Here is a 15,005-nt window from a genome sequence, read left to right as displayed (position 1 = left end):
TCTGTACTCGATCTATATTATCTGATATCTGAATACTTTAAAAATTGATCTGTGACTAACATGTCTTTGATTATCTCTTTCTAATGTCCACATGTTGCCTAGTCAAATGTCTCCAAAGCAGGTGACACCATGTAAAGTGGCTGGAAAGAGTAGTGTGACCAATGGCAAATCAGAGAAGAAATTATTACTTTAAATCTCTGATTTTTGGCAATACCTTGACATAATATAGTAAACCTCTTCGTTGCTATTAAACCTCTGACCTTTATTTTTTAATTTTATTATTATTATTGTTGTTATTATTTTGAGATGGAGTCTCTCTGTTGCCTAGGCTGGAGTGCAGGGGCATGATCTTGGCTCACTGCAACCTCTGCCTCCCAGGTTCAAGTGATTCTCCTGCCTCAGTCTTCCAAGTAGCTGAGACTACAGGCATGTACCATCACACCTGGCTAATTTTTGTATTTTTATACAGATGGGGCTTCACCATGTGGGCCAGGCTGGTCTCAAGACCTCAGGTGATCCACCTGCCTCAGCCTCCCAAAGTGCTGGGATTACAGGCTTGAGCCCCCTCAGTGGACCAAACCTAAGAACTTTAAAGAACCATGAAACAGGTTAATTTAAGGCACTTAAAAACTTCCCATACACTTGATTCCACACAGATCATTAAAGATCCTAATAGTAGTCTCTCCAAAACTACTATTTCATAAAGTCCTATCTTCAGACAGCCCTCTTTCCTGCACTCTCAACTCAGCTGATGTTCTTGCTTCATAGTTCACTGAGTCTGGGTAAAAGAGAAGCTTTCACATAATTCCCTTATGTTTTCTTCATTAAATGCTCCAAACTACCTGCCTGTATATCAACAACCTCCAGCTTTTCCTGTTAGAATAAGTAAGCTGATTTTGCAGTTATATTTTCTTTTCCTATGCCAAGTTTTTTCTCAACCTGTTTATTCTCAGCACCCTATAACATGCTCCCTAAAAAACAAAAAAGCAAAAGCTTTCCCTGATTTCCTTCTAGCTTTATCCCATTTTTTTCTGATATCTTCACAGCAACATCATCTTGGGGAGATAGTTACTTCCCTACTTCCTCACCTCCCATTCTCTTCTGACCTGCTTAACAAGACTTCTGAGCATTCCCCACCACTGAAATTACTCTTAGAAAGTTCACCAGTGACCTCAGTATTGACAAAACCATTGCAGACTTTCCTCCTCATCCCACTCTCAGCAATAGGGAAAAAGGTTAACTTTTTCCTGTTGAACTCTCCTCCTGGCTTCTGGAACATCAGTCTATCTTGTCCTTTCCTCCAACGTTGCTGACCACTGGTTCTCAGCTTCTTGGCTAACTTCTTTCTGCTCAGCCTCTATATAGCTGTATGCCCTGTGGCTCAATATAAAGCATCCAACCCTTGTCCAGAAAATCTTCTTCTTGGGTGGTGTTATTTGGTCAGTTCAGAGAGTTCCTAATAACAGCAATATTATTTCCATATTTTTACCAGTGTCCCACCACTCGACTGACCACTGAACATAACTAAGGATGACATGAATCTCAAACAAAGTTCAGCCAAAAAGAAGCTCCTGATTTCATCTTCAATTTCTCCTGTCTGTTTTTCCTCGTGTCAGCAAATGCTTCAACTATCCACCAAAGAGCTTTGCAAAAACTAAGAACATCCCAGATTCCTCCTTATCCTTCACCCTTCACATTATTTACACCAAAACCAGTCAGGAATCCCATCAAAACATACCCTGAAATCGCTCACCTTCTGTGTCTTTACCCCTATCACCCTGATCCAAGTAAACATAATCTCTTATACAGAATATAGCAACAGCTTTCTAACTCATCTCTCTGCATTCAGCCTTACTCCTGCTTCAGATCATTCCCTATAAGATAATTTTTTGAAACTGGAAATAAGAGCAGGTCAGTCCCTTGTGAGAAACTGTCCAGTGCTTTTCCATTTCATTAAAAATAAAACAGAAATTATTTACCTAAAAGACCAAAAAGAATTCTGGGGCCGGGCACAGTGGCTCTCACCTATAATCCCTGCACTTCAGGAGGCCAAGACAGGAAGATCACTTGAGCCCAAGAGTTTGAGAACAGCCTCAGAAACATAGCAAGACCAATCTCTACAAAACATTTAAAAATTAGCTGGGTGTGGTGGTGGGTACTACCTGATCCACAGGAGATATTGCATGTGTGATAAATAAGTGAATTAGTAATTTTTCTGATCACATTCTTGAACCACTCTTGGACCACTATGACTTTATCCAAACTGTATTATCAGATTTCAGTGGCCTCTATATTGTTAAATATGTTATAAAATTGCCATATCTGCATCTTACTTGAGTTTTATAAGCAGTATCTGTCAGAGCTGATCACCCTTTCTGCTTTTCTTCATTTGAATTCCAGGCCATCACGCTCTTCTGGTTTTCTTCCTAATTCTCAATTTTTCTTGTGGTTTTCTTTCTTACCTTCCCTACCCCTAGACTTTAAAATGTGTCAATAACTCATGTCTTGAACATCTCTATCTATACCCATTTCCTTGACAGTCTCATCTCTCCTCATGAGTTTAAATATCATCTAAACGGTGGTGAGTTCTAGTTTCATGTTCAAGATTGGCCTTCATGTATTAACTGCCTTGTGTCTAATGGCATACTTGAGACATTCATTTGGATATCTAAGATAAATTTCAATTTTAACAATCTCAAACAGCCCCAGCTTTCTCTCCTAAAAGCTGGTCTATCCATATTCTTCCCCATCTTAGAAAATAACAACACCAGTGCTTCCAAGTTCTAGTGGAGAAAACTGTACAGCTATACCCCATATGCAAAATCTGTCTCTACTACCTCCAAAATGAAATAAAATCCCAAAGACATTCCCCATGATAGTGAAGTTAATAGTGGTTGCTGGACAGAAACTGGACAATTTCCTGTTGTACTTCTCATGCAGACATTTTCATTTTCTGTTTTTATGCAGAAAGGGAGGAGACTGGGTTTTGAGAGGGAAGTTAGACTAGGTAAGAAAACAGCAGGCATACCTATCCTAGGAAGGGAAGAGACAGAGGTTGGGTTCCACCTCCTCTAATCTCTTGGAAGTGTGTGGGTAAAATGGGTAATCAATGATTTCTAGAATCTCTGAAACCATTCTGGGAGTCCTTGCAAGTTGAAGGATCCAGAATCTTCTCCATTGATATTCAAACCAGAGTGGAAACCGCCATCAGTTTTCAAAACACGGCAGCCAAGGCTTGGATAGATTTAGATCTTGCATCATATGCGGGAAATCCCAGTCTACTGGCTTGCTGGCCAGCCAAGTCAGTTTCATTTATCTTGCAACAAGCCCTCATTGAATTTTTCAAGATTAATTTTATGATCACATAGGGATTTATATTCACACTTTTGCCATTTCTTACTACCTTCATGGCTGCCACCACACTCCTAGCCACCATCAACTGTTGTATGATTACTGCAATTGCCTTGTCTTCCTGTTCACAGCTGTGCTCCTCCTCTCACCACCTAAAGTCCTCTTCACACCACCTAAAGTATGTTCTCAACAAAGCCAGAATGATCCTGAGTAAAATATAAGATCACCCTACTCCTCTGTCCAAATGCTTCAAACAGCTTCTTATCACTCAGCTAAAAGGAAGTCTTTACGACAATCTGCATCTGCCTTCCCCAGTTAAATCTGTAACCTCATCTCCTACCACACTTCTCATGCTCCCTCTGTCTGCCACATGGGCACCCTGGCTGAGTCTGAAGACTCACATCTATTCCATGCAAGGAAGAATGTTTGTTGTGTTTACTACTAGGACCCTAGATAGTGGCTGGCATTTAGTAAACTCCCAATACATGCTGAATAAAGGAATGAATAAAAGTACAATTCCAAAATTTTATGGTGTATCTCAGGCTCTAGGCGTTCCATTCTCCCATGGAAACCACTTTTCTTCTCTTGTCTTTCTAAACCCCTAGATGTGTTGCTAATATTTAAGGAAGGATAGAACAGGGTTGTTACTTTTCTTTCCATAGGTACTGCCATCTATGGAGCAATTTTCAAAAAGAAAAATATGTTCATTTCAAAGGTCGAAGTCTTAAAAATATTAAAATTAAGCTTTGTAAACTTTAAAATTCTGTATAAAATGATACTTAAAACAACTTTATTGTACCTAAATAATACTATTAAAACAAAAACACTTTAGGAAAATTAAATAAGCTATTTCAAATTCAGAATAAGGGAATTTTAATAATTTTCAGTAATAATGATATTCTTTAAATAAACAAATTTCATGTACATTTAGGTGTGTATATGTCAAAGAAATAAAAATATTTAATTTTTGAAAATGACCAGTCAAGTAACAGTATACAGAGAGAAAATGATTATTTTAGGAATCAAGGGTTACAATAACCTTAATTGCCATTAAACCTTAAGTACAATAAAATATTTATTGCAATGAATTCCTGGCACTTGTAGCAATATTAGAAAATAAGCTATGGGCAAGTAAGTTATAAGGCCATCATTTCTTTATCTACATTTATTCTGGATATATGTCGCTGATGGCAAATAATCTCAGAAAATAAACAAAGCAACTCACAAGCTAAAGATCACTTTTGCATATTCCAGACTAGCATCACCCTGTTCAACCAACTAGGTTGTCCCATGTCCAGTTTCTGGAGTTATATTCTGTACTGAAGCACAAAAGAAAAAAAAAGACATAATTTCTAATTTTAAGCATGGCCTTAGAAAGAACATAAGTAACCAACTAAAACCAAGCCATTGTTTGCATCAATGTACACATAGGACTGAAAGTACCACCAGTTATTTGGCCTCTGGCTTCTGGTTGCCTAGCAAAAGGAGAGGTATTCAGATGTGTTTCATTTTACATTTAGAAAAGTGTCATGCCAAGGTTCTGCCCATAACCTCTCCAATACATGAGGGAAGAGGAGGCATGCATAGCAATCAACCCTCCAGCAGTGTCTGCCAACAGTTCTCAAAAAAACAGAGAAGCAGTAGTAACAGCAAGAAACAGTTTACATAGTTGGCCCATGTGTCCTTTTTAGGTCATGTGCCCTCCCTGGTTGCTAAAGTACATTCTACACTTAGGTACACTTTTTATAGTAGCAAACTATTTTGAACTTTTTTATCTATACTGTTTTAGAGACTCTATGTTAAAAATTTGTAACAAGGGGTAAATACTCAATCTATTTTATTATTTAAATTCCACAACATTTCAATGCCTTTTCTAATAGCTTAGTAGCTCTATGTTACAGGACAATTTTTAGCAGCTCATGAAAATTTGAAAAAGTAGGGAAAAAATCTTGAATTATCTGAAGCATTTATACCTCGTTCTCAAGTGTTTAAAATTTCCCACATCAATATCTCTGGTTTTGATATTCTACCTTCCAGAATTTTTATTCTTTTAATTTCTCTGCCTTACCTGTCCACCATATTTGTCTCATATAATCTTACCTATTCATCTATCCATCCCCTCATTCAACAAGCATTTATTGAGCATTCAACAATATTCAATCAACAAACATTTACTGAGTAGCCCTTCTATTCACCAAGCTCTAGTTATAAAGATAAAAAAAAAAGTATAATACTTGCCCTTCTAGGAATTCAGTCTTAGAAAGGAAAACAAACATGCTATTTCATTGCACAAAAAAAAATAGGCTTGAATACTATAAATAGGCTTAAATAAGTAGAGATGCAGTAGTGGAATGGTGAGAGCAGAGGAAGCTTTACAGGAAAAACAAGGTTTGAGATGAGTTTTGAGGGATAAGTAAGAGTTTCTGTCCTGGCATGCTGGGTCACACCTGTAATCCCAACACTTTGGGAGGCTGAGATGAGTGGATCACCTGAGGTCAGAAATTTGAGACTAGCCTAGCCAACATGGTGAAACCCCATCTCTACTAAAAATGCAAAAATGAGCCAGGCATGGTGGTAGGCACCTGTAGTCCCAGCTACTCGGGAGGCTAAGGCAGGAGAATCTCTTGAGCACAGGAGGCGGAGGCTGCAGTGAGTCGAGATCATGCCATTGCACGCCAGCCTGAGCAACAAGAGCAAAAGTCCATCTCAAAAAAACAACAACAAAAAAGAGTTTGTTAGAAGGAGACAGGAAACAGTCATTCAAGGTACAGAGGACACCAAATGAGTAAAGAGGCATAAGGGCACGAGGAAATATGCCCATCTTAAAGAACATGGAGTAATTCAATGTGAACGCAGGTTCAAATAAATACAAGGGAGTTGACCACTATGGGGCAGATTGGACAACGTGCTTCCCTTTATAAGCTAATCATGGGGGTTTTAAATTGTGTGCAGCCAGGAGTCAACAGACCTTTGTGCAACTGAGCAACCAGGGTAGACTGGTTTGAGGGAAATGTCAACTTTACTAATGGTGAGGAGAGTGAGCTAAATTAGAAATAAAGTAGGAACAAGACCTGGCATGGTGGCTTACACCTGTAACGCCAATGTAGGAGGCCAAGGTGGAGGGGTCACTTCAGATCAGGAGTTTGACACCAGCCTTCCCAATATGGTGAAACTCTATCTCTGTGAAGAAACAAAAATTAGCTTGGAGTGGAGGCGCATGCCTGTAATCTTCACTACTTGGGAGGCTAAGGCAGGAGAATCACTTGAACTCTGGAGGCAGAGGTTGCACAGAGTCCAGATTGTGCCACTCCGTCAAGAAAGAAAGAAAAGGAAGGAAGGAAAGAAGGGAGGGAGGGAGGGAGGGAATAGAAAGAAAAGAAGGAATAGAAAAAAGAACAAAAGAAAAACAGGTTGATATAGTGTGCTAAGTGAGAAGCTGTGGTACCAATGTAGGTATAAGATGAACAAAGATTAGAATAAAATGGAAGAGAGGGATTCAAAAGACATTTGAGACAGAATCTACACAATTTGGCAAGTAATAGTATATTGATGTTTGTGTGTGGATGGTATATGGAGGTATGGTAAAAAGTTAAGGATGTGCCCAATTTTCTGGGGTTTCTTTGGTACGTTTCTTAGAACGTACTGAGCAGACATTAATGCTATTCATCATCAACTAAGAGGCTGGCAGGTGAGGGTGGAGGAACAGGATAAGGCACTTTTTTTTCTTTTTTTGACACTTGCAGCTTTCAGTATTATGTCTATGGAGTTAATATTACATGGAGATGGTCCAATAGGCAGCAGGAAATACAAAAAGGAAGCTCAAAGACAGGGTGGTCAGCTGGAGATACAGAGTATGGAGCCACAAATATAGGATATTTAAAGTCAAAGGAGTAGTAAGGCCTTGTAGAAAGGGAAAAGGACAGAAGTGAAACTTGGGGAAAAAACTTCCCAGAGATGCATAGGAAACAAGAGCATGGGATATAAAAGAACCAAGCAATAGGGTCTTAAAACCCATAAAAGCAAATCTGTTTGATAGTACCAAATGTCTTATCTCATTACAACCTGTGAGGTTTGTATTCTTTTTTTAAAAAAAAATAGACTTAGGGAGTATAAGTGCAGTTTTGTTACATTGATATATTGTGTAGTGATGAAATCTGGGCTTTTAGTGTAACCACCCAAATAGTGTACAATATGCACATTACATAATCACATATATTACATAATATAATATATACATTACATGATTTCTCATCTCTTCCCCCTTCCCACCTTTCCAACTCTCCGGTGTTTACTATTCCACTTCCTATGTCCATGTGCACATAGTATTCAAGCTCCCACATGTAACTGACAGCATACCAGATTTGACTTTCTATTTCTGAGTCTTTTCACTTAAGTCAGTGATTCCCAGGTCCATCCACATTGCTGCAAAAGACATGTTTCATTCTTTTTATGGCTGAGCGATACTATATGATATATGGATTGAAGACTTACATGTAAGACCTGAAATTATAAAAACTGTACAAGAAAACTCAGGGAAAACTCTTCTAGACATTGGCCTAGGCAAAGAATTTATGACAAAGACCTCAAAAGCAAATGCGACTAAAACAAAAATAGACCAATGGCACTTAATTAAACTAAAAAGCTTCTGCAAAGCAAGAAATAATCACAGAGTAAACAGACAATCTGTGAAACAGAATGGAAGATAATATGGGTAAACTATGCATCTGACAAAGGACTAGTGTCCAGAGTCTGCAAGGAACTCAAACAACTCAATGAGAAAAAAATAACGCCTCTAAAAAGTGGGCAAAGGACATGAACAGGCATTTTTCAAATAAAAAAAAAAACCCACAAAAATGTCCAACAAACATATAAGGTTTATATTGTTTCATTTATTTTGCCAATGAGAAGAACAACACCTAGAATGGTTGCTGACTATCAGGGTTCATGTGCCAATAGGCAGCAGAAGCAAAATGTGAATGCGCTGCACTCTAGGTCCAAAGTCAATAAATTTTCCTCCAAAATCCATTGCCTCTTCAGCAACTGTATCACTGAATGACCTAAAAGTTCCAGTTTCTCCATTTACCCCAAATTAAATGTAGATAATATCCTTCCTTAGGATTACTGGTTTCTATCACCAATAATTTATTTCTCCCCTTCCTGACTCTGCCACAAGGTCTGTGCTTTCACCAACTAATCCGCTTCCATGAACTTAATCTGCTTCCAAGTCTCTACAACCAGTCTGCCAATTCCTGCCATCCTGCATTTTTCTCTTTCTCTTCCTCTAACTGACATATCCCCCCAACTCTTTCCTACGATTCATGTTTCTGACCACCTTCAGAAACAATCTATACCTCATCTTACCCACTGATTAACTCTCAAAATTAGGAATGTTCTACTGTTCTGTGCTCCTTTGGCATTATTCACAGACATGAACAAAGAATTTTGTGTCTTTGCTAATGAGCAAATTTTCAAAGGAGTCTATTCTGTTCTTCTGAATCAACACTATAAGCTCTTTAAAGGAAGGTAAGGCTTTCCAGACTCAAGTTTTTTTTTTTTTTTTTTTTTAAGGCAGTGTCTCACTCTGTTCACCCAGGCTGGAGTGTAGTGGAGTAATCTCAGCTCACTAAAACGTCCCCCTCCCAGATTCAAACAATTCTGGTGCCTCCCCAGTAGCTGGAATTACAGGCATGTGCCACCATGCGTGGCTAATTTTTTGTATTCTTAGTAGAGATGGGGTTTCACCATGTTGGACAGGCTGGTCTGGAACTCCTGACCTCAAGTGATCCTCCCACCTCAGCCTCCCACAGTGCTGGAATTACAGGTGTGAACCACTGTGCCCTGTCCAGACTCAATTTTTAACCCTACAAGTTAAATGAGTAAAAGAGTAGGGTTAGGAATGTAATATTAATAATATCTGGATATGGTCTGGCTCTCATAGGTTTAAAACTAAAGAGTTAACTAAAATATGCACCAATTACAAATAAGGTAATTGGTTATTCAAACATTTAACATGAAATGACAGACACATAGGGAATAAGGGGCCCAAACCAGTGGTACTTATCATAGGACACTGCAGATTTTACATGAAATAGGCTTTTTGTCAGTTTTAAGTTTTGTTTTCTCAGAATAAATTATTTTAAATAACGATTTGAATAAATTGGATTTTTATAAGAATGACCTACACTTCATTAACATTGTTATAAAATGCCTAAATCAACAGTATTTCAAATAAAATAGTATTTTAGACTTCACCTTAAATGTGTATTCTAGAAAATTTGTATTACAGTTGGGCAATATACTTCTCCCCAGCCCAGTTAACGGCCAAGACACAGTTCCAGTGCTAATAGTATCTAAGAGCAGCACAACATAAACCCTGGCTGGTTTCTGAATCTACATTTCAAGGATAGAATGAAAACAGTTAAACTAAAAAGAAACTCATATAACATCCCAGACCAGACATCATATAATAGGCAGTTACTGCTTTTTTTTTTTTTTTGGAAGCCAGACATGAAAACGAATCATAGAACTGTTCTTTCATGATTTCCATATTCCTTAAAACATACACAAATATTCTCAGATTTCATTTTGTGGGTTTGTACTCCAAGTTTTTCCTTATTTTAAATAAAAAGCAACTGAATACCTATTCACATGGAATAAGCATACAGCAGCCTAGTTGGAAAGGCTCCAGAATCAGTTGCTCTGTTTGAATTCTCACAGATGAAGAAGTCATAGAATTTTTTACTTGGGACAAATACTACAGAAGAAGCAGAAATATGAGACATTAAAGATATCATATCCTGCATAGCATTTTCAGAAGAGCTAACGATTTCCTTAGATATTATATTTAAACCACATAAGGAAACATAAAATAGTTATATATGTCTTGGTAACATTTACTGACATCTTGAAGTATGTTTGATAATGAGCTAAACTTTACCCAGGTTATCTCCTTTTATCCTCACAACAACTCTTTGAGGTGCGTATATATACGATAGACACCAGGAAACTGAAGTAGCGAGAAATTAGCAAGTGTCCAATGTCACATAAGTGGGTGTCAGTGCCAGAAGTTTAACCCAGACAACTCATTCCTGAGTCTCAAATCTTAATCTCTGATTAGTTCTCTTAAGTGCCACCTACTTTCTTTAGGGTAAAATAATTTTTCTGGTAAAAGTTAAAATAGTGTAATGTCATATTTTATGATGGGCAATAGGAACTTAGAACTTCCATGCTTCATAAAAATTAACTAAATCAAGAATATTCACCAAAACTAAGGTAAAAGCAGGAAAAAAAAACTAGAATGCATGAAAATTAACTACAATGAAAATGCCATTTCCAATGTTTGTTAAATAAGTTTGCCATCACCCACAACTATTTATTATCAGGCTTTGCTAGTGCATTCCTCATTCATGGAAGTAATACAGATTTCTTAAAAGTTTTCTAAATGTTTAGGGTCTGAAATAACAGTATACTCACGAGTTACATGCTAGTAGTCTTAAAGAAGCAATTTTGTTCTTTAAAGTTGCTAATTTATTCAGAACAAATATAAGATTGTTAAGAATAAGTTGCATATTTTTAATTAATCCTTTGCCCAGGCTTATTTTCATGCTTCAAGTTCACAAATAATAAATCCAAGGGGAGAAAAAAGCCATTGCCAAAGCACTCTTTAACATAAAGCACCCATAAAAAAGTATCCTTTACAATCTCATTTACATGTTTGTAAGAAACTACATATGCATCTGCAATCCAGAAAGTTTCTTCCAATTATTAGCCTCTGAATTCTTCAGATCCCCCATTCATTAAAAGGTCTATCAGGAATTAGGAAGTAAATTTTTAGCTAAGTCAATTAAAAGCAAATACACCAGCTGTTTTGCATTTTCACTATGTTAACTTTCCTGGTAAGAGTAGAATTTAGGAACTTAGGAACTTAGTAGGAATATTGCCTCTAAAGGCATTCAATCCTACTTAAATGTCAGGAGCTCTTAAAAACAATAGAAACATTAATAAATGAATATGCAGACGAAAATGCCCTCAAAGAAAATGCTTTTTTCAAACTTCGTATAAAACAAATGATTAAAGAGTAAAGAACAGCATGAGGACTGCTGACTGAAAGCATGAATAAACATTTCTTTTGTACATACCACTTGAAAAATGTCCTTACCATATACTCCATATTAGAAGCTGTTGGATACACCTGACTTCGTAATTTATTATGAAGGTCCAAGATACTCTGCATGTCATTGTCTGTGATGGCCCTTTTCCCTCTTTGCTTGGCTGTCCACCACTCACCATCCTCATCCATGTACTTTTCCAAAAGTTTCTCCAATAAAGTGGCATTAGGAACCACCATGGCTGGAATCGCTCTAGCCATGAACAGCACTGTGGTTACTCTGAGCCACTCCCGCGCGGTACACTTCATAATGAATGACCTCAGGATTTCCCCAGGAAAATCTCCAAGACAGGCTCTTCCACTCCTTTTGGCTATAACGACATGTCATGTGATTAAGATGAAAATGCCAGATGTGAATTTTCTAATAACACAAGCAAAACAACAGTTACAAAGGAAGTGTGCCAGTTTGATTTGTCTATTTAACAGCAGAAAATGGACACCCACGTTTTGAAATAACATCTCCAACACATTTTTTTCTTCCAGAGGACTTTTCACAATGCAGTTTCCACAAAATAGACAACTCTATTATCCAAGATAATACCCGTGAGGTCAAAATTAAATGGCAAAAGTAGCCTAGAAGAGTCAAAGCTTGAAAATATTATGAATTGCAAGCCTTTAAGTGGCTATACATTACATATATCCCGCAAAGGGTGTTATATACCTAGAAATTTTGATTTCCGTCTAGAGGTTCATGTTTCTCTATGAAGAGTGTTACATTTTATTTATAGCATTATTTTATTCCAGTGTCCCATCTCTGTTTCACATTCAGAATGTCCACATCATTCTAAAATTGAGGGTAAATGTTTCAAAGAAATACAAAAGGCTATTCATATATGCATCCATGGGTACATCTAGGGGGGCCCCGGGAACTACTGAGAATGAATGGTTTGGGTCACTAGGGGAAGTCTCTTCTTACTCAGATTCAGGTCAAGAACTCAATCTTTATTTCCTGGAAAGTTTGTGACTAATCTGTGACCCGCACCCGAGGAAGCCAGCAGCTCCCCGGCAACTTGAGAGCTCTTCCTCCCCGCCACTGCAGGCACACACTGTTCTTTCTCTGAACCCAAATGGAAAGCGCGCGACAGAGGAAGGAGGCGAAACCAACAAACTCACTTACAATAACTAGAGCTCCCGCTAGTCTCGACGCCGCTGCTTTCCGAGTAGCCCACCCACCCCTCGTGCCTGACCACTCTCTACAACTTGGCTTTTTCGTTTAAGTACAGTTTAAGAAGTAAAAGGGAGATAGGAAAGGGTGGCAGCCTGACGACCCAGCGATGAGTTTTAGAATCGTCCTTACCTCTCCAGTGTGAAGTTTCCTGGGAGAGCGGAGCCGTACCAGACCGCAGGCCTCTGCAGCCGCCCAGAGCCTTCACACGGGACCGCAGACCGAGAGCCCCGCTCGGGAAGGGCACGAGCACAGCGCGTCCGGAGCGAGGGGGGCGCTGACTGAAAGGGTACGCGAGCCTCCGCCGCTGCGGCTCCCACAGCCTGGAAGAAGTGCCAGGCAAAGCGTTCAATCAGACCTGCAGTTGGGGTGGGAAGGGAGCTGCTTCGTTAGTTTGCCAGGGTGGGCGCGCCAGCTTCTCTGAGCGTTATCTGCAGGAGCGAGGGGCGGGGACTCGGCGGCGGGGGCTCGGCGGCGACCTCTCGCTCCTGCTCGGTGCAGCGGGGGCGCGCAGAACCGGGCGCCGAAAGCTTCCTCGCTCCCTCGCGCTCGCGGGCATTTATTGCGGCCCCAGCGCGGGCACGTGACGTGAGCGCCCCTCCTCGCCCACCCCCACCTCCAGCCAGCCCTGGCCAGAGGCCCGCTGGAGCGGCGAGGAGCAGCCCGCCCTGCTTCTCCGGGGCGCGGCGAAGCCAGGGCGCTCGTCCTTTGTGGGCGTGCTTTGGGCTCCCAAGACCGGAGCCCGGAAGGTCTGCCCACCCGTAGGAGATGTGTGCAAGGAGGGCCCCCAACGCCCCTCAACCATCCCAGCTTGCCTGTTTTCAAAGATCCCCTTCCCAGTCAGTTCCTTTCTGCTGAGTTGCAGAAATGCCTTTAAGGGTCCTTACAGAGGAGGGGCTGCCCCACAGAACATGGAGCTGTTGGGGGATGGGGTTAACACCTTCAGTCTTGGAGGCACGGAAGGGGAAATAGGGGACAGAGTGGAGAGAGAAAGGTTTTTCCTTTTATTTTTTTCCAGGGATCCACATCCTTGATGAGGACCAGGTGGGGAAGGTGTTGAGTAGAATTTGGGGTGAGACTCAGACTCAGAATGGCCTGACAGCTGAGACCCTCTCTTTATTCATAAAATATGAAACATTGCCTTCTCAAGGCGGCCATAGCCCTTTTTTTTCTGATGATGTATACATTTAAGAAGTTGATATAAAGGGTACCATTAATTAATATACCAGGAATTGTTGACAAGAATTGAAACCCCAGCCCTAGAATAGATACTGAAAGGAGAGTCCGTTCTGTTGTTCTTGTAATCTGGAGTAAGAAAATTACTCATTTTAAATTCACAACAGTTCACCCTACTGAGTGTGGGGCTGTTTTTTATTCTTATGTTTAACTATTTAATCCATCTATGTTTGCTTCCCTAATGTGGTAAATCAGAATATCAACTTTCCTTCTCTCTAAATGCTAAAGTATCTAGTATATGATCAAGTAAAGTAAAACATTGTGGTAGTAACTAAAATCATCCCAAGCTTTTACCTGTCTCTTTCTACCATTCAACTACACCGTATCTATCAAACCTAAAAACTCAAATCTAAGCTTCAGGTGAACTTGAGACCTTGCTTCCTGTCACAAAGAAAAGGGAAGCATCACTTATTAGAAAGATGCAGAAGGTGAAAAGTTTTGATGCACATAAGGCTTTCATAGAAGTGTAATTTTGCAATTTTACAGCAGTTTTAAGTACAAAAAATTTCTTAACTTTATATTTTTCAAATAGTTATTCATAATTTTCATGCACAAGGTTGAGAAAACTGGCTTTCCCGCCTAGAAACTGATAGAAAACCCCCCAAGTTCATGGCAAAAGAACTATCATTTGTTACAGCAGATGAAGACTGTTTTTCTACTGCAATTTTCATGTGGCATTGAAAAGTATACTGAATATCGAATAAAGAGCCATTGAAAGTAATAATATTATTTGAAACATTTGCAAAGAGAATTCAAATTAGGAAGAAGGGAATTAAAATGATAGGGAAGTGAAGTTAAATGAATTTGTAACTCTTGAATATTTCATTTATAAATATTTCTTACATTACACAATGTGTGCATCCAACACCTAAAGGCTTACAATAAAAATTGTTTTAAGGTTTTAATTCCAAATCTTTCTCTAGGCAAGGAAAAATAAAATATCCTTCGACTCAGCATTTCTTTTGGCTTCCAATTTGGGTACTGCAGGTGATTTAAACGTTCATCATGTTAGCATTAGCATTTCAATAATACATCTTGTCGTTCCTGATTCAGTATATATGTCAGAAATGCCATTTTGACCAGTAA

The 15,005-nt window shown here is 39.2% G+C and overlaps 1 protein-coding gene across 1 annotated transcript in view; it reads right to left on the bottom strand.

The window, feature by feature from the left end:
- Positions 1–13,218, bottom strand: part of CRISPLD1 (cysteine rich secretory protein LCCL domain containing 1) — a 47,361-nt gene extending 34,143 nt beyond the window's left edge. The window contains exons 1-2 of the mRNA XM_021665921.2: positions 12,816–13,218; positions 11,510–11,829 (exon numbers count right to left, since the gene is read on the bottom strand). Coding sequence (XP_021521596.2) covers positions 11,510–11,767 — 258 coding nt within the window. The 5' untranslated portion in view covers positions 11,768–11,829; positions 12,816–13,218. The remainder of the gene's footprint in view (positions 1–11,509; positions 11,830–12,815) is intronic.
- Positions 13,219–15,005: the final 1,787 nt, after the last annotated feature.

Source organism: Aotus nancymaae, unplaced genomic scaffold (genome assembly GCF_030222135.1).
Source record: "Aotus nancymaae isolate 86718 unplaced genomic scaffold, 86718_ANA_hifiasm-v0.15.2.pri h1tg000036l, whole genome shotgun sequence".
NCBI lineage: Eukaryota > Metazoa > Chordata > Mammalia > Primates > Aotidae > Aotus > Aotus nancymaae.
This window is presented reverse-complemented; position numbering and strand designations above follow the sequence as displayed.